This window comes from Malaclemys terrapin, chromosome 16 (assembly GCF_027887155.1).
Source record: "Malaclemys terrapin pileata isolate rMalTer1 chromosome 16, rMalTer1.hap1, whole genome shotgun sequence".
Taxonomy (NCBI): Eukaryota; Metazoa; Chordata; order Testudines; family Emydidae; genus Malaclemys; species Malaclemys terrapin.
This window is the reverse complement of record NC_071520.1, coordinates 5,657,792-5,675,978: the sequence shown is the minus strand read 5'-3', so window position 1 is coordinate 5,675,978 and position 18,187 is coordinate 5,657,792. Positions and strand designations below refer to the sequence as shown.

Genomic DNA, 18,187 nt, shown 5'->3' with positions numbered 1-18,187 from the left:
TAGACCTCCCTCACTGCAACTTGAGACCATTGCTCCTTGTTCTGTCAGAAGCTTTTACCAACCTCTCAAGGGCTTGTTCTTTGTGCCCTGACCTCTGGTGGCTCAATTACTCCCTCTCACCTCCAGTTCATTCAGACCTCAGGAGTTCTTCTCTGGGTCACACATGCCCCATAATGCTTTACTCTTCCTCTCCCTTTACTTCAGACAGCTCAGGAACACACTAGCTCTGAAGAGAGCAGCTGGTCTAGTAGGGACTGTCAAGGCTGCTGAATGTCTGAGATGGTTCTGCCACGGTGGAATAGGTGTCCAGTATATTGGAATAAGTAGTATCCCTTTCAATAGTGTGTGAGTCCTTCAGTGGTGCTCACTGTGTCCTATGTTGCAGAAGCGGCTAGAATCCTGCCAGAGTAGCTGTGAGTATGTAGCTAGGCCTGGCTTGTTGTACATGCTCAGTGAACACGGTTATCTGGACCCCGGTGGGCCTGTGTGGCTCTTTCATGCGTACGTTGTGGAAAGAGCAAAAGCCACCACAAATGGTGACAAGGGAAGGACTCTAGTCCAGAAGAACAGTGAACCAGAGAGTGACGGCAGATGCCTAGTGAAACTGAAAGAACAGCCACTCGGACTGCAAACTAACTGCTTATTCAGAGAAAAATAAATAAAAGGGGGTTAAATATGTCTGACTGCTTGGGGAATAGCTCGGTAGAGAACTGGCCCACCCTGTACGGAGGGACTGGAACAGCCTGGAATAACAATGGGACGTCTGATGAGAAAAAGGTGATGGCTTTATTGAGTGTAATGGGAGCTAATGCCTGTAACTGTCTATGCAGCGTAACGGCTCCTGTTAAACCCACAGACACAATATGTGCTGAGTTTGTGGAAATTCCAGCCAACCCCTGATCTCCAAAGCTGCTGGGGATTGCAGAGCCGCTCCGCTTTTATAGACAGACTCCAGAAAACAAAAAGACAGTTCCTGAATCTGTGGCTGGATGAATTAGATGAACCAAGCACTGCTAGTTTGGAGAGAGTTTAAATGATGCATTAAGGGACCGGCTAACGGGAGGGGGATGCAAAACAAAGCAACCGAGAAACGGTTGTTGACTCAGGCTGATTTGACCCCAAAGTGTGCACTAGAAATTGCTGTATCAATGGACACAGCCCTTACCGCTGCCAGGGAGCTGCAACACCAACATGTGATCTGGGCAAGTAATAAACTGGGGAGTCCAACAGAAAGCACAGACTGGAGGACATTCGATGACTGTGGGCTTTCGTTGGGCAAAACCGTCTCATAATGCAAGTGATTGCTGGTTCAAGGACAAATCTTGCAGAAACAACAACAAATTGAGGCACTGTCACAGGGTCCACTCATTGGTAGGGGCGCCTCCTCCTGGCCACTTCGGGGATTAGCTCCTTCCAGATGCTGCGCCCATCTCTGGCAGTCTCTCGTCCTGTGGCCCCTCTCGCTTCAAGAGCTGCTGCTTCCTCTTCGTGATTTGGCCCTCCGGCCAGGTCACTATGGTCCTCCCCTTGCAGGGCAAACTGTCCCCAGCTGTCCGCTCTCCGGTGCCTGATCTGTGCCGCTTCCCCAGTGGCTGGTAAGGGAACCCAGGCCTGCCCTCTACTGAGGTGCCCAGCTCAGGGACCCTCTGATCAGCAGACAAGGTCTGCACTATCCTCTTCCTTGCTACTTTTCCCCTGAGCCTTTCCTACCTTTCTGGTTCCCCCTGGGTTTGCCAGACGAAACTCCTCTCTCCCCCACCCGGAATAAGTGTAGATTACTCTGTAGTCGCAAACACACCTCCCTTCAGTGAGTGCAGACCACTTCCCTGCAGCCCCCAGGTGCTCTCAGCTCCTGAGCTATATACCCCCCCCCCATTTCCTGTCCAGCTGAGCCTGGTCTAATTAATCCCTGCTCCCTGGCTTCTTCTCCAGGTGCAGCCTGGGCAGTTAATTGGCCGACCTGGCCACCTTAACCCCTTCAGGTCTTGTGGGGGGGTGCACTCCCCACCACAGGCACACAGAGAAAATGGGCAGGTCAGCGCAAAGGTACCACCAACACCTCACAGGGGACTACCAGTAGATTTCAGATTCATCATCTTGCAGACGTGGAGTCCAGTCAGAACATTCCAGTGTCTCTACAACGGTTTAGTTTAGAAGACAATACATGCAGTGTTATTTGCATTTCTTTACAAGTGGAAGAAGTAGGACTGAAAACAGAGCTTGATACAGAGTTCTTCTGTGTCTGTAATTTCATAGCAGGATGATCAGAGAGTTGAAGAGATGAAGTTGTAGCAAACCTCAGTGCCGGTCAAACATATACAGAGGAAATCCTCACTCCCCTGGAAATTATTCCGGTGTAAACAGCATCTGCTAAACCTCGGTGTTGTGAGGCGAGGGAGTTCTGCATTATTTGGTAGAGAGGGGCTTGGAGAGATTCACCTGGACTAGCAAAGCATACAATGCCTGCAGGTTTTTTAAAAAAACAAGTGTTGAACTCTGGCCCCAAACAAAAATCCGCTGAACTTTTGAACGAGGCAGCGGACACCTTTCAGTCTGGTATCGGAGCCTCGAACTACATGAAAGCCAGAACTGTGCTTGAATGTGGTAAAGCTCATCTATTGCCTTTTGCTTTGGGTCCAAAGGCAGGGGCAAAATGTCGGCACTTCCTAGACTCTGGAATTCTATCAAGGTTAAGCGGAATGAACAGAGGACCCGTCAGCAGAAGTAAGGAAAAAGACTGGAATGATCTGTATTTGTGCTGATTTCAAGGTTACCACTGATACCACCCAGTGCTGCAGGCAGATCGGTTTCCTTTACCTGGGATTGAGGATATATTTGCCTTATTCCCTGTGGGATGCTTTACTCCCAGATTGACCTGACCTGAGCCTATCTGCAAATGAGATCGAAAACAGTACCTCGCGGTTAATGCACATATTGTATGCGTACCCTGCAGCTAGGAGGTGTGATTTCCAGCTGGGGCAGCCCTAATTGAGTTAGGGGACTAAAAATAGCCATCTGGCCCTGGCGGCATGGACAGTGTCTCAGGCCATCTGAGATCCTAGGTGCGTACCACTTGTGCCGTCCCAGTCTGTTATAGTTAGCATGTGTATGTCTGTCGGAGCTGGGAATTACACCCCCACCGCCAGTGTAGACATACTCATATGGACTCATTCCAATATAACGGGATGGTGTTTTGACAGCGAGGGATAGACCAAGTTATACAGTGCATTCCTGGCTCTCAGCATTACTTGGACGATATGCTGGTCATGAAAGCTGGTACTGACTGTGGTCTAGAGCAAACAAGGAGAAATGTGAATTTTTCCAAGACCCAGTTACGTACTGCGGCCTTTCCATTGACAAGATGGGTGCATAAAGTACTAGACACAAAAGCTGGTTCTTCAGCACGAGTGCAGCAGGATGTTTTAGACCAGCCATACCTATTGAAAATGCCAAGCCACTCTACAGCTGCTGACAATGCCTGGTGGTAGTGCCAGCGTGTCTCCTGGCCCTGCTGCTACAAGTGACCTCGACGCTATGACAGGAAGAACAGAAGCTAGCCCAGATGCTGCTGGAATGCCTTTGAGATGTTACCTCCTGGACTGAATGTGTAGCACGTTATAATATAATATATATAGAGAGAGATATACCTGTCTCATAGAACTGGAAGGGACCCTGAAAGGTCATTGAGTTGAGTTGAGTCCAGTCCCCTGCCTTCACTAGCAGGACCAAATACTGATTTTGCCCCAGATCCCTAAGCGGCTCCTTCAAGAATTGAACTCACAACCCTGGGTTTAGCAGACCAATGCTCAAACCACTGAGCTATCCCTCACCCCCCAATAGGTTGTGTATTCAGTGACTGTGGATCTGACAGTAAGACAGATGGCACTTTTCTAGGCCCTTGTACTCTAAGGTGGTGGAGTATGTAGTGTACAGGAATAGGGTGATAGATCTTTACACAACTCGTGAGCCCTCGAGTGGGCTCACACTGTCCTCTGTTTTCGAAGCTGCCAGAGCCCAGCCACAGCTGCTGTGTGGATGGAGCTGGGCCTGGCATGTTGGGTGCAGTTAGTGAACACAGTTAGTGTTCTCACCATGCCCATGGTACATGGTCAAGCTGCAACGTTTTCTCCATTCAGGACCATGCTGCTGCTGCCGCCATTGCTAAAGCCGGTACTCCTGTGTTTGCCTGGAACGGGGAGACCGCTGAGGAATACTTGCAGTGCATCGAGCAGACCCTCTATTTCACGGATGGGCAGCCATTGAACATGATTTTAGATGATGGTGGGGACCTCACCAACCTGGTTCATACCAAACACCCACAGCTCCTGAAAGGAATTAAAGGCATCTCGGAGGAGACGACTACCGGGGTTCACAACCTGTATAAGATGAAAGCTAATGGGAGCCTGAAAGTGCCAGCCATCAACGTCAATGATTCTGTCACCAAGAGTAAACTCGATAACCTTTATGGTTGCCGAGCGTCCCTTATCGATGGCATTAAACATGGCACAGATGTCATGATTGCTGGGAAAGTGGCTGTCGTGGCAGGCTACGGTGATGTTGGCAAAGGTTGTGCTCAATCCTTGAGAAACTTTGGAGCCAGGATCATCATCGCGGAAATGGATCCAATCCTGATCTAGTTGATCCAGTCCTTTTCTAGGAGAACAGTCACTAGTCTACCAGCTCCGGGTGTGACCATGGAAACAGCAAACCCAGCCTCAGCAGAGACACCCCGGCCGTGAGAGTCACCAGCCCCCTTCCTTGGAGCCAGCCAAGAGGGACGCTGTGGCTCAGAGGCAGGTTCTCAAGCACATCTGACATGTGGCCACAGCACTTCTGCAGAGTGCAGCTCTCCAGGACCAGCCGCTCCAGGGTCGCTGCTGTGAATTTCTAGCCCCACTCTGCAGATCCTACTTTGCAGAGCCCGGCTGCTTCAGTTCAGTGCTGCAGGGCCCATCCATTGTGATTCCAGCCATCTGGCTCCGATGCTACCCGCCTGGCCTGGCTTGAGTCCATCCATCTGGAGCCTGTATCACTGGGCCCACCTGGGTCAGCGACACCCATGCAGGTCACACTTCTCCCAGCTCCCCCAGCTCCGAATAGCTCAAGTGCCTGTAAGAGCCATGAAAGCCGAGGCGTAAGAGGAGCGACGCTGGGTTAACAAGGCAGAGAAAGCTGGGATGAAAGGACCCTCCCCGAGTGCCCACTGCCCACAGTCTGCCCAGCTCTGAGCACACAAAATCAGACCCTTTGGTTCTGCTGTTCCTGGGTCAGCCCTGTCTGCTCCTCTCCTCACGCCCTGGGACATTCAAGGAGTGTCTCTAAACACAACGCTTTGCTGCTGCTGCGAGTGTACGAGACCTGCTGCAGAGCTGAAAGAACCAGGCCTGCTGGAGCCCTTCCTCTGTCAGCCACAGGGCACTGATCACCCGGCCCCAGCTCTGCGAGTCAGCACGGTCCCCCAGACTCCTTTAGGCCTTTGACGCACCCAGGCACTGCCCCAGATATGGCCAGCAGAGAGCAGCCCTTGAAAGCCCGAAATGGGCTCTGTTATTCTGAGCACAGAGAAATGTGATGGACTGTTTCCCTGTATGAAACCCTGAGGCACCAAAATGGGAAACAGATGGGAGCCTCCGAATCTGGGCAGTGTTTAACAATAATACCGGCCAGTAGCATTGTCATAATAACGCAGTAATAATCCTGTCAGTGTCTGTGGGTAACATGAGTACTTCCAGCAAGCTGCACGCCTTGTTTCTTACATAGGCCAAGCTGGACACCCAGCTGGGCCCCTTGCTTCACTCCAGGCCCCCGACCAGCTCTTTTGGTCACTCAAGATACAGCGGTGGTGGGTGAGGGGCCAGCAGGTTGAGTGGAGAGCTCGGCTTCACGTGGCTAAGTATCAGTGTGCTTTTGCTGTTTGTTGTTGCAATGCCGAGGGCACCAGTCACACGGCAGAGCCCTATTGTGCTTGGTGCTGTCCCAACACAGAACAAAAAGACCAGCCTTACCCCCAAGGAGCTTACCATCTCCGTAATACCATTGCTGCCTATGGTGCATGAGCAACCTTAAACGTGGCACTTTCCTCACTTTTGAGCACTCATTTTGCAACCTTAATGTTCTTTTAATGTCGTTTTAGTCATGGAGTTGCATAGAGGTTCTTACCCCACCCTCGTCACTGCAGCACCTGAGCACCTTCCAGTGGTGCATTTTGTCATGGGTGCATCTCTCTCACTCATCTTCTCGCTGGGGTAGAATTGGGTGCACAGAGGAGTGATTTGTGTTCATAGATTCCAAGGCCAGAAGGGACCATTGTGATCATCTAGGCTGGCCTCCTGCATGACACAGGCCAGAGACCTGCCCCCCAAATAATTCCTAGAGCAGAGCTTTACCCAGCAGCTCTCCGGGCATATCACAACACCGATGAATGCAGAATCCTGTGGCCATGATGGTCAGTCTCATTCCTGCAGCCCTCGCAGTCAGTCCTGGGGTCTTGTGGAGGGTCCCCTGTATTTGGCCATTCATGGTCTCCTTCCCCGCCTCCCGCTGCCCCACAAACGGCCTCTCGCTGGTTCTGATAAATGACAGCATATCCCATTGCGTGGAAACAGCGAGGGGATCAGAGTCCGGCTCAGCTTTATTGAACAGCTTAATTAATGATCCAGAAGCGCTGTACAAACCAGACCATTAATTGAATAAGCTGATGACATTAAGCTGGCAGGCGCTGCGAACACCAGGAAGCCGGAGAATCAAAGCACGGGGCTGAGAAGTGTTAGAAAGACGGGCACGAAATAATGGAATGAGCTTCAGCCTGGGAAATGCAGCCATTGGACCTTGGGAAAATCCACTACGTCCCCCGGGCAGTGCAAGCCTGTGCTTCTGGTCTTCACACCGGCATCAGACACAGCACTAGAGACTACACTACAGGGCCCAACCCTGCTCCCGCGAGGATGGGATCAAACCCAGATCTTCCACCTCAGCTCCCTCTGATCCTGTGAACACTATTAATTATTCGGTGCTAATTAATTATTAGTTTTAATTAGGGAGAGGGTGGGAAAATGACTTTTCTTGTGTATTGCGACACTGCAGCAAAGCAGGGCTGCTGAGAAGCAGATATAGGGCATGCCCCACAACCACTGTGCCGCCAGCTGGGGGATAGATCTACAACGCTCCAGCACGGACTGTCCATGTGAACCCTGCTGCTGTGTACCAACAGTACAGCAGGGAACTTTCAGTGTGCAGCACGTTAGAGCGTGTCAATTTACACTCCAGCTTGCAGTGCCGTAAGTCTTCATGTAGACATACCCAAAGAACCAGATAGCAGCTGGCTGTGGTGCCCTGATACAGAGGGGATGGGTGCTGTATCATGATCAGTGGAACTGGAGTCAGAGGGCCCCTGTTCCCTGGAAGGATTGTATGTTGGGGGGAGCTGGCCTGGAAGCAAGGCAGTCACATGGACAGAGCCATGAACATGGATTTATACATCTCCTCTTGTTCAGTTTAATCTGCACTCAGTTTCACTCCTTGCAAATAAAACTTGGTGGGCAGCAGCTGAGCCGTGAGGTCTCTGCAGGAAAGCAGCCAGACGCACGAGCCCTGGAACTGGGTCTCCTCACAGCAGAAGGACTGAAATCAGATCCCACACGATCAAAGCAGGCAGAGACATGCCGGGTCCAATGACCAGGGGAGGATTACAGTGCCTCATAAGAACGATACATTTTTTTGCCCAAAGTTCTGTCCACGCCCGCTGCAGTAGTGGAGCCCATACATCAAGGCAGGGTGTTGTGTTAGACTGGACAGGTCCCCAACAGGAAGCATTTGATGCACTGAAACAAATGATAACAGATGCTCCATCCTGAAGGGTTCCCAGCCAGAATCGCTGCTGATACTCCAGTGTGCAGCTCTTGGACAGGAGCAGGCAGTCGCTTATGCTGGGAGAGCCCTGGCAGAAACTGAACAGGGGTACGGCCAAAGAGAAACAGAGCTTCTGGCTGTGATATTTGGAGTGGAGCGATTCCATCTGTACACCTATGGCCACCCAGTAATTGTGCAACCAGACCACAAACCCGTAGAGACAGTCATGGCGAAAGCCTCCTCATAGTGTTCCAAAGAGTTTGCAGCACATGTCGATGCACCTCCAGAGTTACCAGCTAGAGATTAAATATTGTCCAAAATGATTACTGCTGTTAGACGACGCCCTGAGCAGGGCCTAAACACCCACCATTGGAGAGCTGGGGAAACGGGGTCAGGACACTGAATCCATTAACATGCTGCTCTGGCTCCAGTTTCAACAGCGAAGCTGATGGAAATCAATGAGGTGACAGAAAAGGACATCCAACTGCAGGCAGCCAAGACAGCGATCCTATCAGGGTGGCCAGAAGACAAGAGCCAAGTTCCAGTAGGAGCACCCCCATGTTTTCAAAAGAAAGATGAGCCGAGTGCTCATGATGGAATCATATTGAGGACAGAGCTGTTGTCTGCACCTCATTATGTCGGGATGTCATGCAAAAAGCACATGCATCACACCTGGCTATTGGCAGCTGTCTTAGAAGTGCTCAAAAGTGTGTTTGCTGGAATGAATACACCACTCTGCTCCTTGATAGAAAGGTGTAACACCTGCCAGTCATGTGATAACTGCCAGCATGAACTGCCCACCTGGGGAAAGGTGGGAGAGGATTTATTTACCTTCAGTGAAAAGCAGTACTTGATTACAGTGAACAATTACTCCAATTTGAGAGATTGATGCCCTGCCTGAAACAAGAAGAAAATCAGTCACTGGCCAACTGAAGGCCCACTTTGCAAGATATGCCACTGTGGACACTGTATTCACCAACAACAGATCCCAATTTGCCATGGAAGAATTCAAGGAACTTGCATGCCAATGGGAGTTTGACCACCACACCACCTCCTCAGCATGCCCACAGAGTAATAGTAAGGTAGACTCTGCTGTGAAAACAGCTAAGAGACTTTTACACAAGGCTGTTTCTTGTGGTTGAGAAGCATTTTTGGCACACAGGAATAACCCATAACAGGGATGCCAAAACAGTCCAGCACAGGCACTGCACTGACTGGACAAAAGACCAAAGCCCTGTTACCATGGAGGGGAGACCTGTTGTGGCCAGATTGATGGAAACACCCTCAAGAGGAGATGGCCACAATCAGAGAAAGCAGGCATTAGAGTACAACAGGCCAGCCAAGGACCTACCGGCCCTGAAGACAGGCACTTCTATAAGTATCCACCAGAAGGAGTGGACTGAAGTAATAGTGAGAGGTGTAGGGGCATCCAGGTCATAGTAGGTGACTACACAAGAGGGACAAGTGATGCAAAGGAACAGGAGACACTTGTGAGCTAGCAGACAGAAGAGTCCACAGAGATGCAGTGGTCCTCTCAGAACAAAAAGGCAGAACCATCCAGAGGCCAATCCCACAGGGAGGGAGGAGATAGTTTGCTAGACTCGGAGACAGGTGACAAGGAGATAGAGATAGGTCATTCCTGGTGCCGTTGCCTGCTGAGGAGACCAAACGATCTCAAAGACTGTAACCAGCTGAGTTTGTGAGACTCCCATTTGGCTATGTGCTAGCAAGCTATGGCTGTGGGACACAGTGTGGGGGTTGGGGTGTCACTTCTTTGTTTATATTACAATGTTTGTAAAATAGGGAAGATGTATAATGACCAGGGATCCTAGAAATCCATTTGGCATGGAAACATGCAGTGTGTGTTTTTATAGATAATCTTTAGTTTTTCCCATTTTGTGGGGAAAAAACCCATATATTAACTAAATTTTACTGAACGTACCAGTGTCACTTATTCAATGTGCACAATCTCCCCCTCTTGTGGTTGATTTTTGAATGTGCTTTAAATTTACATCGCTAAACAGACTCCAATAAACTGCTTCCGGCGTATAGAGGTTACTCAATGGCATATTGGGGATCATGTTTAAATGCATCTCAAATTTCACTTCAGCGTCAAGACATGAGTAATTAAAGTTATTAAAAAATGCCAAAAACATTAAAAATCACCCCTCAGGACCATGACATGGAGTTGGGAGTGAAAAATGTCATGTTCATTGTAATGTGCTGCTCTGTACTGCATGCAGCAAGGCTGTAGGTTACGTTTGAAGGCAGATAATTGTAGAATACATGGAAAGTGCTAAACAAACTGCATGAAAAGAAACAAAACCAAGCGGCTGAGACAGCAGGGCCATCAGTGACAGTAAAGAAACAATGCAATGTGACTGGATCATTCCAGCGTTTTACAGCTGCCAAAGAACAGCGTGAAACTGTCACTTCAGATTCTGTTCAAGTGTGTGTAGAAATAGATCTTCCTCTGCATAAAATGGATTTACCTATTGTCAGAGATTTTGTTGAGCAAGCATGTTAATGGAGGTGGTGCCATTCCCAACTCAGATCGGTTGTATTCCCATTACTTACCAACTCTTTTTGAGGAGGAAAAAACTGCGTCTTCTCAATGACCTGAAAGGAAACTCCATTGCTGTGATTGCCGACAAAAACACTGACTTCCAAAATAGATAATTTGGCAACATTTTATTTCAGGTGCTCAAGGTAGCTCCTCCTAAGAATGCTGACATTACTACACTACAGCTTGTAAAGACAGTGCACCTCAGAAAAGTTAATCATGCCACTGTTTCACAAGCCTTGATTTCTCGTACGGTGGAATTCAGCATCCCACTTGATTGTTACAAATGCTAATATTCAGACAGTGCAAGCGACATGGTAAAAGCTTGGAACAATGTGCTTTGCAAACAGTGCTCAACCTGTGCACTTATTAGTTGCTATGCACATAGTGTCGCTCTGACAGGAAGTACTTGGCAAAATACCTTTAAGCAAGTGGTCACTTTGATGAAGTCACATTTAGTGAAAGATCCAACTCATCATGCACGGCTCTTGAGATACTTGAATAAACAAAGTGTTGATTCCCCAACACTCCACGCAACCATTTGTAACCAGGTGGAGCACATGGTTCAGCTGTGTAAAGTACCATGTACAGTACTACCTGTTCTACCATGGGTTCATGGAGATTGTTTTTTAATCATGGAAAACTAGGATCCCTGATCATGACCAATGGGGGACTATTATTGAGGGAAAGAGAATGTGAGGAGTGAGGCTGGAAGCAATGCAGCCACCTGAACAGAGCATTGCACAGGGCTTAATGAATTTCCACTTGTTCACCTTAATCTGCATTCACCGTCACACTTTACTAAAGAAATGGATGCCTTGTAATTCATCGCTAATAGTCCTGCTAGTGAGGTCGGTGGGAGATGCAAGTATTTGGTAGCTCTGATATCAAGTCTGAGGTGTCCCAGCTTGGGAACCAAAAACGGAGGCTCCCTTAGAAGTGACTTTTGAAAATGTTCCTTTTACTTTCCAGTAACCACCCAAACACATGGCCACTAACAGCGGAGGACAGCTGTCCTGGCACTGTGCTGGAGAAGACCCCTCCCCTATCTCCTCTGCCTCTTGTCGAGACATTCCACCCTGCATAGGAGCTCTTGGTAAATCACCCCCATGTTCATGCTGCTGGTGCCCGAGTTTATGCTGTATCCTCGCTCACTGCTGTCTGCTAACAATTGCTGTTCTGCATACACCAGAGTGGTGAATCACTCACCTCTTCTGTATTTGGATCTTTATCTCTGTCTGGTTTCTGTGGAGTTACTTCTTTAAAGAGAAGTGGAATGCTCCTTCCTGCAGATGCCAGACTTTGCAGCAAGATGGTCTGGTGGGTCACCTCTCCCCTTCGGCCTAGGACTTCTCACCCTGAAGCACCACGAGGACACTGAGCATGTCCATCCAGAGTTGGGAGGCAGGGCCAAGTGTTCCTTCTCCCTGGAGATGAGCCTGCGGGAAGGGGTGACAGATGGACTTTAACTCATCAGCAGTTCAGATGTGATGCAAGTTGATTGGTAAGAGGCAGCTATCTGGAAAGTGTAGATACTGCTGCTTTAAGGCAGCCTGACCTTGACTCAGTCCAACTATTTCAGCCAGGGCCAAGTCACAGGCCAACCAGGACCTGGTGAAATGGGGCCTTTGGGGAGACTGACCTTCAGGCAAGATCTAAAAAGGGCTCTCAGAAACTGGGAAGTGTCCCCAGAGTGAGACAGAGCGGTGTTGGGCAACAGAGCATCCCGGTGGGAAAGGCAAAGTGCCATCACAGATCAGACACACAGATGAATAGGATTTGTTGAGGAAGAAATCAGCACAGGTTTTATAAAGGGAAATCATGCCTCACCACTCTATTAGAATTCTTTGAGGAGGTCAACAAGACAAGGGTGATCCAGTGAATAAAACTTACTTGGACTTTCAGAAAGCCTAAGGTTCTTAAGGAAAGTAAGCAATGATAGGATAAGAGGGAAGGTCCTCTCATGGATCAGTAACTGGTTAAAACAAACAAACAAACCAAACCAAAACAAACCCACAGGAAACAGAGGGTAGGAATAAGTTCAGTTTTCAGAATGGGGAGGGATAGCTCAGTGGTTTGAGCATTGGCCTGCTAAACCCAGGGTTGTGAGTTCAATCCTTGAGGGGGCCACTTGGGGATCTGGGGCAAAATCAGTACTTGGTCCTGCTAGTGAAGGCAGGGGGCTGGACTCGATGACCTTTCAAGGTCCCTTCCAGTTCTAGGAGATGGGATGGGAATACAGAGAGGTCAATAGCAACATTCCCCATCGATCTATACTTGGACTACTGCTATTCAACCTCTTCATAAATGATCTGAAGAAAGGGGTAAACAGTGAGGTGGCAAAGTTTGCAGATGATAGTTAAGTCCAAAGCTGACTGTGAAGAGTTACAAAGGGATCTTACAAAACTGGGTGACTGGGCAACAAAATGACAGATGAAATTCAGTGTTGATAAATGCAAAGTAATGGACATTGGAAATCATAAACCTAACTATACATACAAAATGATGGGGTCTAAATTAGCTGCTACCACTCAAGAAACAGATCTTGGAGTCATTGCGGATAGCTCTCTGAAAACATCTGCTCAATGTGCAGGAACAGTCCAGCAACCACACAACAAAAACACTAACCCAGGAACCTATCCTTGCAACAAAGCCCGATGCCAACTCTGTCCACATATCTATTCAAGTGACATCATCATAGGATCTAATCACATCAGCCACGCCATCAGGGGCTCGTTCACCTGCACATCTACCAATGTGATATATGCCATCATGTGCCAGCAATGCACCTCTGCCATGTATGTTGGCCAAACCGGACAGTCTACACAAATCTGACATCAGGAATTATAACATTCAAAAACCAATAGGAGAACACTTCAACCTCTCTGGTCACTCAGACTACGTCTACACTATGGGGGGGGGGAAATCGTTTTCAGATATGCAAATTCAGCTATGGGAATAGTGTAGCTGAATTCGACGTATCTGATCTGACGTACCCCGCTGTGAGGACAGCGGCAAATCGACCGCCGCGGCTCCCCTGTCGACGACGCTTACACCTACCTGGGCTGGTGGAGTATGCGCGTCGATTTGGGGATCGATTATCGCGTCCTGATGAGACGATCCCCGAGAGATCGATTTCTACCCGCCTATCTGGGTGGGTAGTGAAGACAAGTAACAGACTTAAAGGTGGCAATTTTGCAACAGAAAAGCTTCAAAAACAGACTCTAACAAGAAACTGCTGAACTTGAATTAATATGCAAACTAGATATCAAACTAGATTAATTTGGACTTGATTAGAGACTGGGAGTGGCTGAGTCATTACACAAATTGAATCTATTTCCCCATGTTAAGTATTCTCACACCTCTTGTCAACTGTCTGAAATGGGCCATCTTGATTATCACTACAAAAGTTTCTTTCTCCTGCTGATAATAGCTCATCTTAATTAATTAGCCTCTTAGAGTTGGTGTGGCAACTTCCACCTTTTCATGTTCTCTGTATGTATATATATCTTCTTACTATATGTTCCATTCTACGCATCTGATGAAGTGGGCTGTAGCCCACGAAAACTTATGCCCAAATAAATGTGTTAGTCTCTAAGGTGCCAGAAGCACGCCTGTTCTTTTTGTGGATACAGACTAACACGGCTGCTACTTTGAAACCTGTCATTAGGAAGGGGGTAGATACTAAGGCAGAAAATATAATGCTATATATAAATCCATGCTACACCCACACCTTGAATACTGTGTGCAGTTCTGGTCACCCCATCTCAAAGAAGATATATTAGATCTGGAAAAGGTACAGAGAAGGGCAAACATTAGTAAAGATATGGAACAGTTTCCATAAGAGGAGAGATTGAATAGAGTAGGACTATTCAGCTTGGAAAAGAGACAACTCGGGGGAATATGATAGAGGTCTATAAAATCAGCAATGGTTTGGAGAAAGTGAATAAAGAAGTGGTATTTACCCCTTCACATAACACAAAAATCAGGGGTCACCCAAGGAAATTAATAGACAGCAGGTTTAAATCAAACAAAATGAAGTTCTTCTCCACACAGTGCTCAATCCACAAACTTGTTGCCAGGGGATGTTGTAAAGGCCAAAAAAGAATTAGACAAGTTCATGGAAGATAAGTCCATCAATGACTATTAGCCAAGATGGTCAGGGATGCAACCCCATGGTCTGGGTGCCCCTAAACCTCTGATTGCCAGAAGCTGGGACTGGGCGACAGGGGGGATGGATCACTCGATAATTGCTCTCTTCATTCCCTCTGACAACTCAGATATTGGCCTCTGTTGGAAGACAGGACACTGGGCTAGATGGACCATTGGTCTGACCCAGTATGGCCGTTCTTATGTTCTTATGCAGACACTGGCCAAAGGCAGAAAATAAAGAGCTGGAAGAAATGGCCAATATTCATCATGGCAAACTGTTTACAGTGGGGTGCTGAGCAATTGCATGGTTTAAAGGTTGAAGGGGTGTCTGGTGACAGAGATATGAACAAGCTGCCTTTGCAGATCTTCACATCCTATTTGAAGGCAGAAAATAGGAGAGAGAGACAGGAAGTCAGGGCAAGGAAGAAGCAGCATAAAGATGCAACTAAACGACACTGAGGGATGGAGAGTCATGTGGAGAGGAATGGACAGAGTAACAGAGCAAAGGAACAACGGAAGAGCCAAGAGGAACATGGCATGTCTTGCAGATTGTAAAGAGGAATCCCCCAGAAGGGGGTAGCATGCTCTGTCATGCGGAGAGAAGTGCTTTGTTAGCATGTCCAGTGAATTGGTACACTGCAGCACACTGCACTAGCCGAGGGGAGCAGTCGAGATGCAGTGTAGCACACTGCACTAGCTGAGGGGAGCAGTCGAGATGCAGTGTAGCACACTGCACTAGCCGAGGGGAGCAGTCGAGATGCAGTGCAAAGAACTTCACTTTACAGTAATGCAGTGCGGCATGTTCCAGTGAGTGTAGGAATCAGCATTATGACGGAAGGAAGCTTGCTGCCAAGTTCAGTGATTCAGGTTTCACTGAGTTGGCTGGAAATTGGGATGCAGGTTGTACAAATGTGCAGCGATGCAGCATGGCTTGCTGCTGTGACAGCCGGGCAGCAGTGTAAAATGATGCAGCCAGAGCCGATTACTGGGCTGGTTTGATGCCCCTACTGCAGCTGGAGCGCGTGCATTGAGATTCTGTTGCACAGTGCAGTGTGGGGAGAGGGCAGGGGGTGCTGCCATGAAAAAAGTGTGGGGGAAGGAATGCTGGTCTTGAAAGAGTGGGCAGCTGTGGGAGAGGGAACATTTTGGTGTGGGGGTGGGTGAGGAGCAGGACATCTGGGTTCTAGTCCTGGCTCTGCCCTGACTCAGGGAGACAGCAGACAAATCCCTTCCCCACTCTGGCCCTGTCTCCCATGCTGTGAAGAGGGGATAGTGACCCGGTACCAGCATTGGGCTCCATGGATGACATGCTGAGCAGTCTAGGGGTTATTACTCAGGGCTGAGGATGATGGTTGCAAGTGCAGATGGCTCTGTGATGTCAATAATGAGCATAATATTTCAGAGCCCGGTATCCTTTGCATGGTCTCCAGCCATTTCTCCTAGATGGCTCCCAGCCTCACTCCCCACCCACAGATTGTCCAGTTCTCACCCTCTCTGCAGAGAGTAGCCCAGTTAGGGCTCAGGCGTGGACTCTGAGCTGCTCTCTTTAGCTGAAGCCCAGAACTTTTTCTTCTGTTTAAAAGAATCAGATGCACGTCAGAGACTCTGTCGGGAGAGAGTTTAGGCTGGAGAAAAAGCCCAAGAATAATGAGGTTAATTCATAAAATGTGTGAACTTCCCTGCTCATATCACTCCTGTCACTCTGACAATCTCTGGTGGGCCGAGGGAGCTGAGCAGCCAGGTTTTATCAAAACAGCTCCGGGGTCAAAGTGAATGAGCAGAGAATAATTCTGTGTGGGCAGCCGCTCTGTGCATGCCCCTTCCTGCCAGCAAATGCTGGGGCCGTGCCAGGCTGCTGGGATCTCTGAGAAACAGGAGGCAGCAGCCATATTATTCCAGGGACAGGAAAGAGGTTCAGAAGTTTTCCAGAATATGTCCAACAAGCACCTGGCTTTGTGGGTCGGGGTTCTTGTTGCTAACACAGTGGGGCTGGAGGAATCCCGACTTCAGAGGCAAGTTGACCATCACGGCAGCAGCTTCCCCTGGGCTTGGCGTGGGCAATAAGAAGTGTGTTTGGATTAGCCCTCCCTTCCAATGCCGGGCTCCATGGTGAGCTGTAGCTGCGTGGGCATCCCCGGGACCATGCAGTTATCGGAGAGGGGGAACACCCTGGCTGGTGATGTCACCCTTTGCTGGCACACCCACTCCTGAGGCCGATACGCTCACTCCTTTCCGCCACCGGGGGCTGACACGCCCATTTCTTCCCCCTCCTAGAAGGGAATTCTGCTTCCTGGGTTGCTGGTCAAGACTTGACCTTACTCCCTTCCAGAAGGTCTCTGAGTCTCGGCTGGGCCTAAGGCCTTTCTCCCTCCTGAACCTGGGCAATAGTTCTGGTCTATTATCTCAGTGATCTAGGAGAGCTGCTTTCCCCAGATGCTAGTCCAGACTGCCTGTCTGCGCTTCACCAGGCAGGGATGGAGCTGACCAGACCCGCTATGCGTCAGAGAGAGCCAAGGGCCACAGCATCCCAGCAGAAATCTCTGTTCAAATAATTGACAAGTGGGAATGTCAGGCCCTCCCTTGGCGTAGCTCAGACCACCTGGAGCAGCAAAGCCTGCAGCAGGACAGCCAGCCACTCTCTGTGCTTCAATCCACTGCAGGCAGCTCATATTCACAGACACTTTCCCCCTCCTCATGGTCTTCTTTCCTAGGCACCTACTTTGCTCCATGGCGATTGCTGAGACAGAGGCTATGGAACTCGGTGTGTCCTGGCATCTCCTCTCTGGCTGGCTGCTTTACCTCCAGCGGCTCCCATGTGTGGCTCACATCCCTGGTTTAAATCACCCCTTAAGCATGCACCCGTTTGCTGTTGCTTTTGCTGCATGACTGTAACTGTGTGTGAATTAAATGTCTTTTAAAATTTATGTAATTCTGCTTTTTTTCCCCCCGTGCAGAGTTTTGCTATAAGCCATGAAAGGTATGCTATAAAAATGTGTAATTGCACTGTATTCCCCGCCCCCTCCCATGACAAAAATGTGCTTTATCAGGGGAAACATGGAATGTAGGGGGGAAGTGGCAACAGTCAGTTGGTAAAGATTAACTGCAGAGCCTGCCTGCTATGCAGTCATGCCAGGATATTCAGAAAGGAGAAATCTCAGACACTGGTGCCTTTGTTGCTAGGTTTTCATAGAATCTCAGGGTTGGAAGGGACCTCAGGAGGTCATTTAGTTCAACCCCCTGCTCAAAGCAGGACCAATCCGCAGACAGATATTTGCCCCAAATCCCTAAATGGCCCCCTCAAGGATTAAACTCAACCCTGGGTTTAGTAGGCTAATGCTCAAACCACTGAGCTATCCCTCTGCCTCAACTTTGCCTGTGAAGAAGGGGCCACTTATTCTAGAGAAAGTTCTATTGAGTTGCAGGAAGCAACAGTTCAGTAACTGGGTGTCGGTTTCTACATGTGTTAGCATTCCTATTCGTTCCTACTTGTTCCCTAGGAAGTCAGTCAGCCATGCACATCTTTATCCTAACAAGCGGAGGGAAGAGTTTAGTGCACAGGTTAATTGCAGTACAAGGCAGGAGCCCCCCACTCCACTATTTCTTAGCCTGGGTGGTGAGTCTGAG

At 48.8% G+C, this 18,187-nt stretch overlaps 1 protein-coding gene across 1 annotated transcript in view; it reads left to right on the top strand.

Annotated features, from left to right (window-relative positions):
• Positions 1 to 4,637, top strand: part of LOC128824800 (adenosylhomocysteinase B-like) — a 129,698-nt gene extending 125,061 nt beyond the window's left edge. The window contains exon 2 of the mRNA XM_054006712.1: positions 4,083 to 4,637. Coding sequence (XP_053862687.1) covers positions 4,083 to 4,637 — 555 coding nt within the window. The remainder of the gene's footprint in view (positions 1 to 4,082) is intronic.
• The last annotated feature ends 13,550 nt before the right edge of the window (positions 4,638 to 18,187 follow it).